This window comes from Sapajus apella, unplaced genomic scaffold, assembly GCF_009761245.1.
Source record: "Sapajus apella isolate SASKATOON/1434 unplaced genomic scaffold, GSC_monkey_1.0 scaffold30, whole genome shotgun sequence".
NCBI lineage: Eukaryota > Metazoa > Chordata > Mammalia > Primates > Cebidae > Sapajus > Sapajus apella.
Window position 1 is genome coordinate 4,238,095 of NW_022436970.1, and position 17,578 is coordinate 4,255,672.

Genomic DNA, 17,578 nt, shown 5'->3' on the forward strand with positions numbered 1-17,578 from the left:
ACCCTACCCTCTGTCACAGTGTGGATGAGAGCTTTTTGCTCTTACCCAATCATGCCTGGAATGCCGCTTGCCACTTGGGTTATTTCTGCTATCTGTCGCTCCTGGTGCCGCAGTGCTAACGGTTTGGCAGATGGGACACTTTTTCTTGGAGTTTGTGTCTTTGGTTTGTGACTGCTGGCAGTGCCGGGCCTGTTGTTGCCGCTCGCCCTCGCCCTCCTGGCCCCCGTGGTCACCATGGCCCATCGGCTTCGGTTTCATTTTGGCTCTGGTCGCAGCAACACAGCCCCCGAATCAGAGATCCTAGACCAGGAGAGAGAAGACGACTTTTTCATGGCATTCCACACCCTCCCGCGGAGGAGCAGCCCGCACCCCTTCGCCCAGAACGGAGCGGAGGATGGCGGCGGCGGCCTGCAGGGAGGCGTGGGCGCGCTCAAGCGGAGCTCGTCCATGTTCATCCCGCAGCTCCTGACCAGCGTCGACGCCCGCCCCACGTGCAGTTCCTCCGTGCAGATCTCCCTGCAGCGCAAGGCCACGGACGGGGCCACAGACGGGTGCGGGCCGCCCGAGGGCGCCGACGATGGACCTCCGTGCGCCGCGCCCAACTCCGGGGACCAGGCCTCTGTCACCGCCACTACCAGGGCCTCGCCCCAGAGCGGCTCCCGGGAGCCCGCACTGAGGGACACCTGTGGGAGCTCCCCTCCGAGGGCAGCTCGGGACCCGGGGCTACAGGTCAACGGCACGTGCGGCCGCCGCGTGCGGTGCCCGGGCCCTATGGACTGCGCGGAGGAGGCCACCCCGGGCCTGCGCATCCAGCATCGCGCCTCCAGCGCCGACGTGCGCCAGGTGAGGCTGCTGCCCCTCAGCCCTGACAGCCAGGGCGGCCCGGCCGCGGCAGAGCCCAGGCGCTGGTCTCTGCAGCACGTTCCAGATGCTTCTGGAAGCTCCGGGAAGCGGTGTTTTGTCTTCCAGTTGCAGCAACCCCAGCAAGGCGCTCCGGGGCCGGGCGGTGACCTCAACTTTGGCTTCACTGGCACAAAGGGGGACAGGTTGGTGAGGTATCCCCGCATTCGGCTGGAGAGGAGCACTTCATACCCCACGCAGCCCCGAAGCGAGCGAGGGAGCCCCACGGAAGATCGGGGACCCCCGGAGGCACCACCTCGGGTTGGCAGGATGGCTCCCGAAATCCGCAGGACGAACTCCGTGGAGAGGACTCCACAGGGCCAGGGGTGCACATTTAAAATCAGGCAGGATCAGAATGCAGGGCAGCAGCATTTTAGAATTCTGGTAACCCGGGGGCCAGAGGAAGCTCCCCAGAATCTGGAGGAGAAAAGCGCCAAAAGCCCTGTTTCCACGGGAGCCGACGCCACGGTAAGTTCACAGTGTGTTTACATGTGTTTACTGATTCCAACCTGGATGCTTACTCTGTGGCGTAACCAAAATAAACCTCACCCTCTGTTCCGGGAGTTTCCCTGCTTCGGGCCAGTGGATCTGAATGTTTGGCCAAGTTCTGGCGCGATGATTTGTGGTCCAGTGTTTGATGGGCAAAATACCGTTTCAGCACATGCCTTCTGTAGGTCCTCAGAGTCAAAGCGCTTTGTCTGTTTGGAGAATCAAAGCAACATACCTTCCCCCTGCTTTTATTTTTCTGAATAAAGGAATTTTAAATAAAATTTGTTACTTTAATCTGCCAAAAAGCAAGTCAGTGCCCCAACGTGTTATTGGAAATGCATTTAAAAAGCTGCTTGTGAATATAGCCTGTGACAACACTTTAAAAACAATCAGTTCTCCGACAGGTGAGGATATTGCAAAGGACCTGAGTTTTGTCTCTTAATAGTTAAAAATAGATGAACTGAAGTTTGTCATGGCCTTTTTGCTGTAGGAGGTCAGATCAGTCCTTGTTGTGTAATTTGCTTTGTTTTGTGTCCCATTAAGTAATACTGAACGAGAGTAGTGTCACTATCCCGCAAGTGACACTACTAAGCTAAGAGGTGTGTTTTGAAAGCGCACTGGGTTATGGCCCAAGGCTAGGGGAGACTGATGGGGACTCATTAATGGTCAGAGGGCATGTCATGCAATTTAACACTGCCCACTTGAATGTCCAGGCCGAGGATGCTGTATATAGAATAGTAAGTACCCTGTCTCCAGCTGTGGAAATAGACGCCTTAGAACAGATTCTGGCCTTCCTGTTTCTCTGTTCCTGATCGCTCCCTTTCAGTGAAATGGAGTACAGAGAGACAGCTGCACACTTCATCAACCAGGCGTATGATGACTCTGCAGCTTTCGTAGTTTAGAGTAGGATGAAAAGTTAATCAGTTTGGTTTCTTTTACTAGTAATCACTAGCCAGTAAGTGCTTTCTCTTAAAGAACGAGTTCCTTATATTTTGGATTGGATATTTTTTCTCCTGAATTTCATGTGACTACCAGTTTGAAGATGTGATTAGGAAATATCTAGAGGACTTTTTTTGTTTGGATTTCACTTGTGAATTGTGATTTTGAAAAGTGAGTGGCTGAGTATTACTCTAGAATTGTATTGTCTTTTATTGCTTTGTGTTCAGAAATAATGTTTTGTCTTTGAAGTAAACTTTATCACTCCTCCATCCTTGGTTTTCATCATTTTGAAGACACAATCACATGCTAAATACGAGTTTGTTTTTCTTCTTCTCTTTCCCTCTGTGTATCTCCTTTCTTTCAGTATCTCAAACTTGTCTACTGGGAAACAGTTGAGTGCTTTGTCTTGGTCTGAACCCGTACCATTTATTACACAATGGTACATATTTTGACAGAGTTTTGATATTATAGTAGCTTTTAACCCCCACCCTAACAAATTACCGTCGTGACAGTTGTAAGCTTTGTTTGGCAACACAATTCCATGCTGAATTTGGACAGCCTACTGCATGAAGATTGACAAAAATACATTTCCTAAAGTTTGGTAGCTATTCAGTTATATTACCAAAAACTGAAATCACTTTGCAGTTCAGATGGGGAGGACGAATAGATTCACACAAGTAAAATCTCATTTGGTTTGATGAGCTTTCAAATGTAATTAGAAAACAAATCGAATGTACTAAAACTTACGTGTACCTTGCTTAAAAGGGCTATTGTAACTTGCAGAGGACTGCGTAGTGAAAACCAGGTTTCTACACATTTGGAGAATATAAATTCTGGAATAAAGAGCTTTTCATGGAGAGTAAGTTCCAACTAGTGAACAGTAGTTTGCATTTTCATATGTATGTATTTTTGTACGTATACATAAATTAGTATGTGGTTAGTAAGCTGGTTTTCTTTTAAGCAAAACTTTTTTTCTTTAAAAAAAGCAAAACCAAAACTGGGCACATAACAAAACCGTCTGCTCCATTCAGCAACTTTGTACACGTTTCATATGGACAGGGGTGTTAAGTTTAGGCGGCAGCTGCCACAGCCTCACTTATCTTGAAGGAAAGCATTCACTTGGGCGTCTGTAGTCTGGCTGCCACCAAGCTTTTCTGGCGTTTCAAATATCCACTGCTTTGGTCTGAAGGACATCACATTATTAAGTTTACATGAAAAACGGGTTAGAATCTGTTGCAGTTTTGTGTTGGAATGATATGGAAAAATCGTCCTAGATTTAGGAATACCATTCGGGATTCATTTGACAAATGTGCTCATATTTCATAAGCTATACTTTAGACCTTATTACAAGATTAAGTTGTTGAGTACTTTTAACTCTGTCTCCCAAACATCCTGCCATGACTAAATCTAAAATGTAACATGACTCCAAAAAGTGTTAACCAACTAAATTATTAGAAAAAATACAGGAGAAACCCTTGTGATGATAGGTTTTCCACCTGGTCTGTCGCTGTCAGTAAACAAGAATTCATTCATATAGTCATCAATTATAATCAGTTAAAAATTTTTCAGAATTGTTAGAATTTACCAATTCTGTCTATGGCAATCATTAGCAGCTATTTAGTGAGTATCTTAGTTATTTTCTTATAAATTCGCTTTTGGGTTATTTGGTTTGGTTCTGAGCCTCTTAACTGCATCTGAGTTATTCTGAGGAAGTTGGACCAACATTTACCAGCATTTGTGTGCCCCCTTAGTATGCCATTTTGTGCATAATAACTGTGAAACTCTGCATTTTACAAGCTTGAGGAGCCAGTTTTCTAATCCCATTAGTTTTATGAAGTACTCGAGGTGTCATGTGTATATAACATTACACCCACTACTTGGAAAGTTTCAGGGTGTATCTCAGATTCTTGCTGACACCGTTCGTGATGTAAACAGAGGGAGAAGGGCCCACTGGGACAAAAGCAGTAATTCTGACACCTACTGCAGATGCTTTTGGAGAAGGGAGCGCTCTTCCATCTCAAGCTCTCTGGACTTTCCTCTGTGTCCTCTCAGTGGACATATACTCTACAGAAGTAGCATAGTAATCTCTTGTGATTAAAAATTCCTTTTATTGAACAACAAAGGAATATCCAAATTCTTTTCATTTGGTGGAACTTGTAGTTTGGTTCTCTTTTACAGAAGATATTTTTAATATACAGAAGTTTTTTTACATTGATACTAGTTGGTGTCTCTTTTTTGCCCTAAAAATAACTTGAGTGTCATTAACCATCCCTTTATTTTAAAACATCACAACACAGGAGGTAAAAGCGGGAGGATTGCTTGAGCCCAGGAGTTCAAGATTACTGTGTTTCTGCTACTGCTTTACAGCCCGGGCAACAGAACAAGACCTTATCTCAAAAAAATAAAAATAAAACATAACATTGTAATTAAGAAGAAAAACAACTAGTATTCTTTTCATTGACTTGGTTTCTGATTGGATTCTATCAACTTACTTTCTTGTCTTATGTGTAGTAATGATCTCTCTTAATGTGGTCTAATATGAGAATAAAACAACATGTAGCTTAAAATGTCACCTGTTTTCAGGGATGTTTTGAAAAGTTGGATAGGCAATACACAAGGTTGATGCCGATATGTTTGTAAACAGAAACTACACAGGGCTTGCAGCATAGCTCATATTTCTGTAGCACTTCACAATTTGAAGAGTGCTTTGTTTATTTCACTTAATGTGTATGGCTGTCCCATTGAGGAGGCGTTATCTCACTTACCTTCCCATGTGAAAAAGTGTTGTTTCAGATGAAAGGATGTGATATCATTATTAGGTATAATAACTTTATGTGTATATCATAGTGTATACCATATACCACTTTGTGTACAAATGATGGGAATGTGTGTGTGTGTGTGTGTGTGTATTTGCACAACTAAAAAGTATATATTAAGCCAAAAAGCAGTTTAATGCTTCCTGTGATGTGACATTTTTGCTGAAAAGTTTTGAGATGACAACTTCATTTGGTGCCTTGCAGCACTGGCCTGAAAGGTGAGAGAAGGGTTCTTTGGGGACCCAAAGAGCCATCCTCTGTAGTTCACTAGCTTTTCATCCTGGAGTACTTAGACTCCCTCTCTAAGCCTATTCCCTCATGAGTAAATTTGAGGATAAAAATGTCCAGCTCGTAGGCTCATAGTTAGGTTTAAATGAGAGTGTCCATGCAAGTACCTGATTCAGGAACCAGGTATCTAATGTACGAGTCTTTCCCCTAGGAGTTTTATTAGGTTAACTGTGAGCAGCCGTTTTTTGATCAGCGCGGCATTTAACACAAGGACAACATGCATTTGTGACGTACCTGGAAATGTTTAATAACTAGCTTTGATGTTTTTCCCGCTGTTTTCTCATGTTTCCTAAGTATTTGTCCCTTACGCCAGATGTGGTCCTGGAAGAGTTGCTTCCTGAACCATGCATTGTAGAAAGGGACTCAAGTATATTAGATGTGTTGATTTTGAAGCCTTACAACATTTTGGCTGGCATTTCTACCGTATTTTTTACCATGTCGTTTTGCTATAATATTTCCAGTGATTGAGTCTACTGTTACTTTGGTACAGACCGGGGCTTTTGAGAAACAATATAATGTTGTCTGTACAAAATTTCCACATTGTGTGACTTTAAAATGAGGGAGATATTTGGGAGTATGTCTTATTTTAGATATTGTCTTTTAGAGAGTTTTCATAAATGGTGCAGCTGCTTCTCTTGGCTAAGCCTGGTGGCAGAATTCCTAATCATTGAAATAAATCTCTAATTTTATAATACATATTGATAAGAAACTTGTTATGTTTTCATAAAAGTTCACAGTACCAGAAGAAATTTACTCTATGTAAAAACTACCTTAAAATGTAATAAATGTTGGATATTTCTGGATAGTTGATGCAGATTTCTGGATAGTTGAGGCAAATCTAAATGGTAATGCTACTTGTGCAACTTGCAATGATCTAGCACATTTTTTAATAAAAATAATCAGCTGCATATTCAGGTGATACAGGTTAGCTATCCTAAATACATTTACCTTTTTAACTCTTAATTATGTTGTCAAGCCATTCACAATAGGAAAAAGCAGGAAATTCATCAGTGGTGTTGAAATTGCTGATTCCATGCATTAGGTACCAGAATGTCTACATTTCCTCTGTAAATGTCAAAGGAAACTTTGGAAACCCACCTGAGAGTTGGCTGGTGATTATTCAGACGGGTTATTATCCTGTCTGCAGTCTTCCAGTTCTTTTCATTCATACCAAGCAGCATAATATTCCATGTCCTGCATGAGGGAGAGCACCAAAACAGCCTTCACCTGCTGCGTATGGCCAGCTCTGGATCAAAAACTAAGAAGGCCAAAGGACAGAATATTGAAATATTAGCAAAAGTAGGTATTGCAGAATGTCTGTACATTTCTGGGCAGGTGAAGATTATTGAAAGATTTTTAGAAATAATCTTCGCTCACCACATTCCAGTGTCAGGACCTGGATTTTTGTCTCTCTTTGTGATAAAATGTTTTTAAGAAATGCTGGCTGGTCACAGTGGCTCACACCTATAATCCTAGCACTTCAGGAAGTCGAGGCAGGTAGATCGCTTGAGCCCAGGAGTTCGAGGCCAGCCTGAGCAACTTGGCAAAGCCCCATCTCTACAAAAAATACAAAACCAGGTGTGGTGGCTTGTGTCTGTAGTTCCAGCTAGTTGAGAGGCTGAGGCAAAAGGATATCTTGAACCCGGGAGGCGGAGGTTGTAGTGAGCTGAGATTGCGCCATTGCACTCCAGCCTGGGTGACAGGGCGAAACTCTGTTTCAAAAAAAAAGAAGGAAGAAAAAGAAAAAATAATCTTCTGTCAGTGTGCATGATGAATGCAATGCGTAAGGTTCTCACTAGAGTTTTCCTTTGGAATCTCTTGATTATTCTGCTATGCCTTCCTTGAGCCAATTAGGATACAGAGGAGGATAAATAAGTGAGACAGGTGGCCTGATGTGAGTGGGCCTGCAAGCTAGCCCCTGATGTCCTGGCTGGTTTCACGCCATGTCCTGATGGGCACTTTCCTGGTCTCTAGGCATCACCACGTTTTGACGGGAAGTTTAGTTTGTTTTTTTTTTTTTTTTCAGGATGGAGGACGGAATAGATTGTATTTCAAGAAACCTGTTTTTTACACCCTGACAATTTTAGAACCATGGACTGTTCTGACACTTTGGGATAAATGATTAAACCTCTGTGAAGGGACAGATCATGAAATCAATCAAAAGGGTGGATCATAAATTGAGCTGGAAGGGGGCCCTCCTCTCTCGATTTGACTTGTTGCTGCACTTCAGTATTCAGAAACTTTGTGTTGGTTCCCTTAAGTGCCTGCACAACCTCCCTGTTTTGGGAAACCATTCAGTGTTTGTTTTAATGCTAAGCATTATGCCAGGTATCCAGTAAGCAGAGCAGAGCAAATTCTTCCAGGTAGCAAGAGACTGGAATTTCCCCAAGCAGATCAGCTTTTCACAGCTTGCTAGAGTTTACACAGCCTTCTTTTGTGACTTAAGTTTTATAGATCTCAGTGAGTCAAGCGACTTTTACTTCCCTATATAATAGCTTTGAGGAGCCTACTTTCAACTCACGTCATCATTCATTATCTTGCTTACTTCTTGCTGGAGGGTTGGGGTTAGATGGGCTGGGGTTGTTAGTAAGCCTGTTTAATACTTTGAGATTCAAATCATTTCTGTTAGATTTTAGTTTCTCTTTCTTCTGGTCAATTGAGAGGTGTTAGACTTTTAAAATATATTTAATAACTCACATATGTCATAGCTCATCCATTTCCTTGACATTTTCAAGCGTGATAATAAATCCTATTTCTTGGGCTTTTTTTTTTTCCTCATATTCTTTTCGAATGCACGACTAGGTAGTTACCTCATGAAGGAAAACAATTGCTTTGGTCCAGATTTTTTAAATTGAGTTGAATAGAAAAGTTGGGGTGGAACCAGAAATACTGAAATGTAATAATGTATATCAAGCTCCAGCCAAACAATCTAGCACTTCTTCGAATCCAGGAGGTTTGCTGGCCAGGAGTTACACTGCAGAACTAACATGACTCTTGAACTTCGTAAGGAATTAGTCACAGTTGAACACTGGAAACTAGCAGCATACTTCCGAGCTGCTTTTGTATGGTCTTCCTCATGAGTTAAAATGCCTTAAGCATGGTACCAGCTCCATAGGACCTTACTGATTGTGCTTTTTCACTCGAAAAAAAGAGATGTTAAGTTTAATAAAACTTTAAATATTTTAGTTTAGTTTCAATATTTAAATGGGTTTAATTTCTTACAGTAATTATCTTTTTGGCTAACATCTTACTACAGTAATTATCTGCTTTTTAAAAATCCAGAAACAATGTTATACACGTTAGCATGCATTATTAGGGTACCCAACTGCCAAGGCTAAGGATGTAGTGTGACTGAGGCCTGCCTGCACCCTCATTTGAAATTCTATTAGCAAGAGATGCACCTGCATTCTGCACTATGGCACTTTTCTGCAGCTCGCGTATGCTGGTCATTTTTAAATTTTAGATTCACAGATTTACGGAGCTGTGAGTTGCCTTGGAAATTATGCAGACCAGTTCCTTTAATTTTAAAGATGCGGGGGAAAGTGAGGGCTTTACTTTTTTAAAATTGATACATAATAGTTGTGCCTATTCATGGGGGTACATGTGATATTTTGTTACATGCATACAATGTGTAATGATCAAATCATTACACACTGAAATATTTGAAATATCTGTCACTGCAGACATTTGTGGCTTCTGTGTGTTGGGAACATTCCAGATCTTCTTTTCTAGCTATTTTGAAATCTATAGTAACTTCTTGTTAACTATAGCTGCCCTACTGTGCTGGTGAACACTAGAATGTATTTCTTCATCTGACTGTATTTTTGTACCCATTTACCAGCCCCGAGAGCTTTACTTTTGCAGTAGTAGAGAATATTCTTTTTCTCTCTTGAGTATGAAATAATTATTTTGGAAGAATCATTGTACCACAAGTGAAGCCCTATCCTTCTTGATGTTAGAAATACAAATACTTAGGGAGCCTGGTTTACAGAGCTTTCAGTTTTGCAAACAGGGGACAGCTGAGGTGAGGCCTACCTAGCAGAAGCAGCCTTACTCCCAATAGCAGGCACTAAGCAAGGCATTGGGTGACATATAGCTTATGCACAGGCTGGGAGGGACAGGAACAGTGTCATGGAGGGGCAAGACTGGAACTGGCTGCTTGGGCCAGTGGGAGGGGCCTCACTGAAAGACTGAAGGTAGATGTGCCTGCCAGGGATGGGGTGGTCATATTGGCCCAAAATTGCCTTGTTCGTAATTAGCAGCTTACAGAAAATTATTTTTAATGTGAAATGTGGCTGAAGAATTCTTGGGTGTGACCATCATCACAAACAGTTCCTCTCTTTTCCATCAAATGTGGAGTTGGATGAATTCCTTCCTTGCTGGCCTGCCTTCCACAAAGCTGTCCTCTGAACACCCCCCCATGCCGCACTGAGAACAAGGAAGCACCAAGGCATAGTTTCTGCGATTCAGTGGTGGTAACAGAGACCCAGGAATGAAGTAGATTATTGTCACTTTCATTATAACATCATAGTATAAGATCATAACCAGAACAGAGAGGATTAAGCTTTTTTTGGTGGGGGGGGGTGGTTCAGGGAGAGAGATAGGGTCTTGCCCTGTTGCCGAGGTTGGAGTGTGGTGGCGTTAAGATAGCTCACGGCAGCCTCCACTTCCCAGGCTCAAGTGATTCTCCCACCTCAGCCTCCCAAGTAGCTGGACCACAGGTACATGCCACCACACCCATCTAATTTTTTAATTTTTGTAGAGACAAGGTCTATGTTGCCCAGCCTGGTGTCAAACCCCTGACCTCAAGCAGTCCTCCTGCCTCAGCCTCCCAAAATGCTGGGATTACAGGCATGAGCCACTGTATCCAGCTAAGTAGGCTTTATTTATGGCGTTTATAAAGAAACTGTTTATATATACAGTGGAGAATTTATCCTAAAGAACTGAAGAAATGAATATTTTAAATACTTCTCTGCATTTCTTTTTGTTTGATATGACATTTATGTAAGAAAATGCTAATCTGTATAATATGAGATATGTTAACTATATATAGTACATATACTTAAATACTGTATGCATTTAGATGTAGCAACAAAAAAGGAAATATAAACCGTATTTCCACCATTCGAATAAATTGTATTCAATTATATGTGCATATAATCATTTGAAAAAATTATGTTGATCGGATCTACAACTCAAACCAAGTGCTAAATTAAATTTAAGATAAGTAATTTTATATAAAATATGTCATCACAGAATAAGAAGCAGTATAAATTGAGTATCAGATCTGTGAAGGATGATGAATTTCCAACCTTAGGAACAAAAAGGAAATCATAGAAGGACAGATTCAGCAGTGTAAAAGTATTAAATTTCCGAACCATGAAAAAAATAAAATGAGGGCAACCCCAGATGTTTTTCTCAGTGATTCATGTAACTTCTCATACGTATATCCTTCCAGTGTCTGATCATGTGCATATTTTGGCCAATGGGTTTGCATCTCTGTAGTAAAAGTTCTAGTAAATTCTGGAGAAATACTGAGGTTCCTTCCCTTCCAGCTCTCTCACTCCATTGTGAAGTCAGTCTGTGTACGTGAATCACACAAAGGGATCAACAATAAAGACAAACGTCCAGCTCCCAAGTTCTTCATTGTACTGTTGTGGTTTGACAATCGAAAATATAATACATAAAATTGGAAAATTTGTGGGAGAAAATATACATAAAATTGGAGAATTGGAGTATTCATGGATGTGACTTCGGAGTGATTTTTAAACACTTAAGTATTTTTAAATGATAAGACCAATTATAGGTACTCGAATTTTTATCTTTTGAAATGTTGTTGTGAATCCAGATGAAGTTAGTGAATCTAACCAGACACCTTATTAAGAGATCATTATTCTCTGCTTTTAAAGTAGACTTGCTTTCTGTAAAGTTATGAAGAATAGATATATAGGAATGTTTTAAGATTGCTGGCTACTATTAAAATAATCCAGTGACTGCAGTTATATCTGGGCCTAAGCCATTAGACCTTTTAGAAAATTAATGCTTTTAATCTTTCCTTCAATACATTTGTCACCCAGAATTTTTAAATTTGGAAATTTCATTCATCCAATCCAGATATAAAATTGATCAAATGGCAATTTTGTTCTTTCACTTACAAAAAAAACTCTAGGGTTATAGGAATATGCTCCTCAAGCTAACATGATTTTTAAAATGTCTCAATTATAACGGTTAGGTATTAGTCTTCTGAGTTCAGATTGCCCCTTAACTTGGATCCTAATTTATAATTTACAGGAAATTGTTGATATTTCCTATTTTAGAATCATGTACTCTAAAACCCTATTATACTTGAAATGAAGACCCGTTATGTTACCTTAAAGGGTAATGCTAGAATCTCTCAAGAAAATATAACAGTTCCCAAGGAACTTTGTTTCTGTCTCCATGGACCACACTGGCCCCTGTACCGGATGGAGGGCAAGGCAGGAGCAGAGAGGCCATTGCAGAGGTGCATGTCACCTTAGTATGTGGCAGATCCTGGTCCCTGGCCTGTGCTGTTTCCCTCCACACCCTTTCGTTTCTCCAAATACCAGCAAAGATCATGGATTGTCTTGGGAGTTAGTCTTCCCCTTAGTACTTAGCCTGTCATTTTCATGTTGCAGTGTCTAGAAAATGGGAGGCTTTTATCCTCTTTAAGGAAGTGTTATTTCAAGATGCTTTCTGCTGCCTGTGTCATGCCAGAGCGTGGGTGGATATATTTTTGCACTTTTGCACTGGCGAGTCTGCTTCTGATTTGCAGATTGCTTTTATTATAAGATGTATTGTCCATTGATGAATAATGTGTGGGCATTAAAGCAAAACTGATACATAGCTTTTAAAATAGCTCATTTATTCTTCAAGCTTCACCCCCAGAGAGAGGGAGGCTCAGAAGCCTTGTCCAGGAGCAAGGTTTTTGCATGTTTCTCTCAGTTTCGGAGGTCATCGTTTTTGCCCATGTAGAGGTCAAGGGAACATTTGCTCTGCGCCTTCTGATGATTCCATGAAAAATCAACTGACAGTGGGGTTCGGGAGCATCTATACTATCCTGAGGTTATAGGAAGAATGGGGGCTTAGAGCCTGACCAAAAACAGGATATGGTGGTCATTCAGATTACGGTGGCAAGAAAAATTCTTGGAGGGAGAGAAGAGGAGGCCTGACAAGCAGAGGTAGTCCTGTGACATAGGTGAAACCTCCTAGGTAGCACTCTTCATGGAGAAGAGAAAGTAGATGTTTCTTTCAGACCTTCAAATGTATCAGACCCTCAATGAATCTTCCCTAGATTTTGACAAGGGAGAGCCTTAGAGAAAGACAGGCTCCGTCAGTGCAGTTTCCACCCCAGGTGCAAATCTCCCCCACAGACCTGCCCTCTGAAAAGTCATTTACAGTATATCAAAGAGGTGTCTTTTGGGGTGAAATATTTTGATTCCTTTCACCCCCTAGTTTATCATGTGTTTCCTTGATGGGCTGAGGGCTTGACAGATGAGCAGGTAGACAAAATCTTAGTTCATGGAAAAGGCAAGAATAGAGATGGGGAGGTTTTTTTTGTTTGTTTGTTTGTTGTTTTTTGGGGTTTTTTTTGACGGAGTCTCGCTCTGTCGCCAGGCTGGAGTGCAGTGGTGCAATCCAGGCTCACTGCAACTTCCGTTTTCCAGTTTCAAGCAATTCTTCTGCCTCAGCTTCCTGAGTAACTGGGACAACAGGCTCACACCACCACACCCAGCTAATTTTTTGTACTTTTAGTAGAGACAAGGCTTCACCGTGTTGGCCAGGATGGTCTCAGTCTCTTGACCTTGTGATCCACCCTCCTCGGCCTCCCAAAGTGCTGGGGTTGCAGGCGTGAGCCACCGTGCCCGGCCGAGATGGGAAGAGTTTTTAAGTCACTTCTGACAAAACAGACACTCCTTTGTCTCAGCTACTGAAAATTTTCTTTAGAACGTGGATTTAAAGAAAAAAAGAAACTGGCATCGTGCTTTGTAATGAAGTCCTCTGGTCATTGTAAGTGGTCACAGCAAGTTTATCCTCAGGTTTCTTTAAGCTGAGCAGTTAAGGTTTGTGCAGAGATTCTGTGTTTGAGGGAGGAGAGGGAGTCCTCAGGGAGAAGGGGAGTTTTCCATGGGAGACAGTGCTCCTGGAAGCATTCTTTCAATCTGATATGCAAGCATGATGGCAAGGTATGGTCTTCAGTGAGTCAGAGCCTCCTCCCTTACCAAGCCTCAGCCCTGAACGTCTGGTGATCCTGACAGAAACCTCACTGAGAATCATTTTTTTTTCCTTTTGAACAGGTTTCTTATTTTCCCTAATATGTTCCAGTCTTCTGTCAGTGGCCAGGTGACATCTGTTGGAATGCTGATGTGTGTTGCCAAGCAAAACAGATGCAGGAAGAGTTGCCCGAAGTGGGGGACGAGAGGGAGGGAAGGGAGAAAAAGTTGGGGGTAGAGTGTGTTGGCTAGGGGAGATGGGATTGAACCCTATGTATCTGTGGAACAGATATCAAAGATTTGATAAATCATGGCTTTAAAACTCTCAGAAAAGCATTCTAGGCTCTTGCAAAGCTTTGCAAGCCTACTGAATGGCTTGCAGTTTATTTCCCACCCTGCACTCAGTACAGTGTTTAAATGGTCCACTACAGCAGAAAGGATTAGGTATTAACCTTGTGCTCAACAACACAAGTCTATGGTCAGATTTTTTACTTTAGCCTAGATTATTGATATTTCTGTCAGTGAAAACGTTTAACTCTTAATGGAATGGAGTCTACCAAGGATAATACAGACTGAATAAAAAGAATTTCACTGATTTTGATTATTTAGCACATTAAAGGGGACCCCTGGCCAGAAGTAGATGTATTTTTTGGAGGAGGAGGGCATGGTACCCAGGTGGTAATTCAGGGTTTCTGATTTTCAGTCAGGATTGAGAATAATTAAGAAGTTAATGCTATTGACAGCCTAAATCTGGATTTCGTTAATAACCCTTGGTGTAAATACTGATTTAATGCATTTTTCTCACCCACTTTTCCTTCATCACCCCCAATCTATATTGTGTTCGTGTGGTTCTGCTTGCTGAAGGTGGGAGATGTCCTTTAAGGTTCGGAGGTCCACAGAATAAATTTCCATTCAAGCACGATTGTACAATACCTATGCATTAAGAATGTTCCAGTTGAATATTTGCAAAGTATATAAAAACAGCTTATCTGCTAAAATAACTGCAATGAAAGGATTAATTTTCCCTCAGCTTCTTACTGCAAGAAGTGAGTGAAAGTAGAATTCCAGTTCTAGCCCTGGCAAGACCGGTCTATCCTGTTATGTCTTGGGTGCCAATGCCACTTTTCTCCAGGTAACGAAAGTATCTTCCTGCTGTAAATATTAACCGAGTGCATTTTTGTGGCTTTTGAAAACTCTACTTCTTGAAAGTGTTGGCCAGTTGTCAAATTTTGGCTAATAGGTGGTTTCTTTCTTGTAGTATTTAAAGGAAAGTGGTAAAGAGGAAAAGGACTGAAAAGGTACCCTGGGTCAACTCATTTTTTAGGGTACACAGGAGCATGGTAGCAGAGCCTGGACATCAGGTGGCCTGAAGCCCAAACCACCAGCTCCCCCAGCGCAGGAAGGTGCTAACTGTAGCTCACTCTTGGCTGTCTGGGGTCCTCTGCAAATGAACTGCCCATAGTTCGGCCAACAAACAGTTCACACTGTTGTATTGCTGTCTTTCATTCTCTCTTAAGTAGAGCATTCTGAACACATCTGAAGAATTGTTTGAAACACTGTCACCGTCCTAGCCATGGGTTATTTTGTGACCTAGTCATTCTTTACATAAACAAGCATTTATCTATCAACAGTGCTGTCTGGGGTAATAAAGTATATAGCACACTTTGTGTCTGCATTAAAGTTCTTAGACCACCATGATCCTTGAGGAGTTTGCTGCTCATGGTTTCTTTCTCATTTATGTTGCTTATCAGTTACCATTTCTTGTTGCTCCAGGAGAAGGCCAGTTCCCACTTCTAATTTGCTGCTTCTCGTCTGCTCAAAGTTTAGGTGTTTAGTCAAGCTCACTAGCATTGTTTATAAAGAAGAATAAATAGGTTGACAGTGAGGACTTAGGGTAGTTGCCTTTTTAATACCATGCATAGTCTGTCTTTGACCTTTCTCCCTCATATCTCTGCTGATTTTACTCTCTTCCTCCTGGAGCATCTCTGGAATCAGATAGATTTTTGTAAGACTTGGATGTAAGAATTCTGTGGGATAATATATACCAGCTGTTAGCCTAGTGCTTGGAACGTATAATGCTTAATAAATATTAGCTCTTATTGTTTTTTCCCTGAAAGAAAATGTTAATTCTTCGCACATGTTTAGGAACTGGATATGTAGCGACCCTGTCCACTGAATTGATACCAGCAAACACATTTTTAGTTCATCTTGATTTTTTATCTTTATCTGGATTATGCCTTTATCCTTTTAGGGTTAATGAGTTTTCTACTGTACTGTTATGGAAGAACACTGAAAAAAAAATCAATAAAATGTATTCTTAAAAAAGATTTTATGATTCACTTGACTACCAGGCGTCAGCAACTTTTATTTTTACTACTTTCAGTTAGAAGGACTTTGAAGGCTTTCGTGGTTTATGCTCCTCATTTTTAAAGGCCAAACCAAGATCACTTTTTGGGAATGGCTATCTTTCCTCTGAATGCATTTCTCAGAAAGTTCTTTCTGGTTTTTATTAAACTTAAACAGTTGTTACAATTTAAAAGTTACCTTTTTGAGTGAGATTAGCTAGAAAATTAAGGATTATTTTATGTAACTCAGCAAGTAACCTTTTCCAAGAAGGTTAGATTATAAATTACGAAAACCAAATGATAAATCAGATGTATGGTTGATTATGGGTTAACAATTTTATCAACAGTTTTGCTGTTGTATGTACCAATTGTATATTTTGCTACCGAGTAGGAGAAAAGTCTAAAAATTCAGTGAGTAGCTTTTCCCTAGCTGATTATCGTGTTTGTTTGATAATTATATTAAAGTGCATCTTTTATTTTTCGTTTTGTATATTTTCCCAGCTTAATAATGAATGTGCTTCTCTCTAATCTCTAAATTTCAGGAGTCTATTAATAAAGTATGTGTAAGGAATTAGTTGCTAATTTTGGATGTGCCTGAAATGAGATTGTCAGCAAATTACAACTTCAGCCCTAGGACTGCAATGTTACGGATTGAACGTCAGCCTTGGTGATTGAAGATACATTCAAAATTTATGAAAAATAGAAAAACCTTATTCTGAATTTTTCCACATGTTAGGCATTCCTTATACTTTTAAGATAGTAAAAGTGTTATTATATAAGGTCATGGAAAGTTTGTCTTTCCAGACCTATTTTATGTTAGGATTTTAAAATATTAAATTCATCAGGTAGTAGAGACTAGAAAACAAATCCTTATTATTAATGAATTTCCTCACTAAGTCGTAAATATGAATGAATATTTATTTGTAAACCTCAGTGAATAGGTCATAGCTGTTCAGTGATATTGCTGGGAGGAAATTAATATTATTTAATCCAGAGGCCAAGCATCGCGGCCCATACATGTAATCCCAGCACTTTGAGAGACCAAGGCAGGCGGATCACTTGAGCCCAGAAGCTCAAGACCAGTCTGGGCAACGTGGCAAAACCTCGTCTCTGCAAAAAATGTACAGATTAGCCAGCATGTGCCTGTAGTCCCAGCTACTCAGGAGGCTGAGGTGGAAGGATCACCTGAGCTTGGGGAAACTAAGGCTGCAGTGAGCAGTGATTATACCACTGTACTCCAGCCTGGGTGACAGAGCGAGACTTGTCTCGCTTAACAAAAACTTGTCTCGATTAACAAAAATTTAATCCCAACCTTCCCCCAAAAAAGAATAAAAGTTTGGTGATTTGCTTGCTGTTGCCACCTTTATAAACATAAAAGTCAGTAAGGCTAAGGGACACTTCTGTATTCCTTCTGTGGTCCAGGTACTGTGCGGAGTTCTAGAGATGCAGGTAGTACCCAAGACAGATGTGGCCCCTGCCCTTGGGGAGAGTGCAGACCATGGCTTTTCTTTATGAATGATAGAGACACTTGTAAATCAGATACCTACATATTTTCATGAATGTGCAGAAG

The 17,578-nt window shown here is 41.1% G+C and overlaps 1 protein-coding gene across 17 annotated transcripts in view; it reads left to right on the top strand.

The window, feature by feature from the left end:
* The window catches only part of NEDD4L (NEDD4 like E3 ubiquitin protein ligase), a 356,397-nt gene that overhangs the window by 207,557 nt on the left and 131,262 nt on the right, over positions 1–17,578 (top strand). For 3 of the 17 annotated variants that reach the window (XM_032293586.1, XM_032293588.1, XM_032293591.1), the window contains exon 1: positions 872–1,368. The exons of 9 other annotated variants lie outside the window; for them this stretch is intronic. In XM_032293586.1, coding sequence (XP_032149477.1) covers positions 1,171–1,368 — 198 coding nt within the window. In that variant the 5' untranslated portion in view covers positions 872–1,170. Of the gene's footprint in view, positions 1–869; positions 1,369–17,578 lie in introns of those variants that run through there. 5 more of the 17 variants (XM_032293584.1, XM_032293585.1, XM_032293587.1 and 2 more) reach the window with 5 other exon arrangements.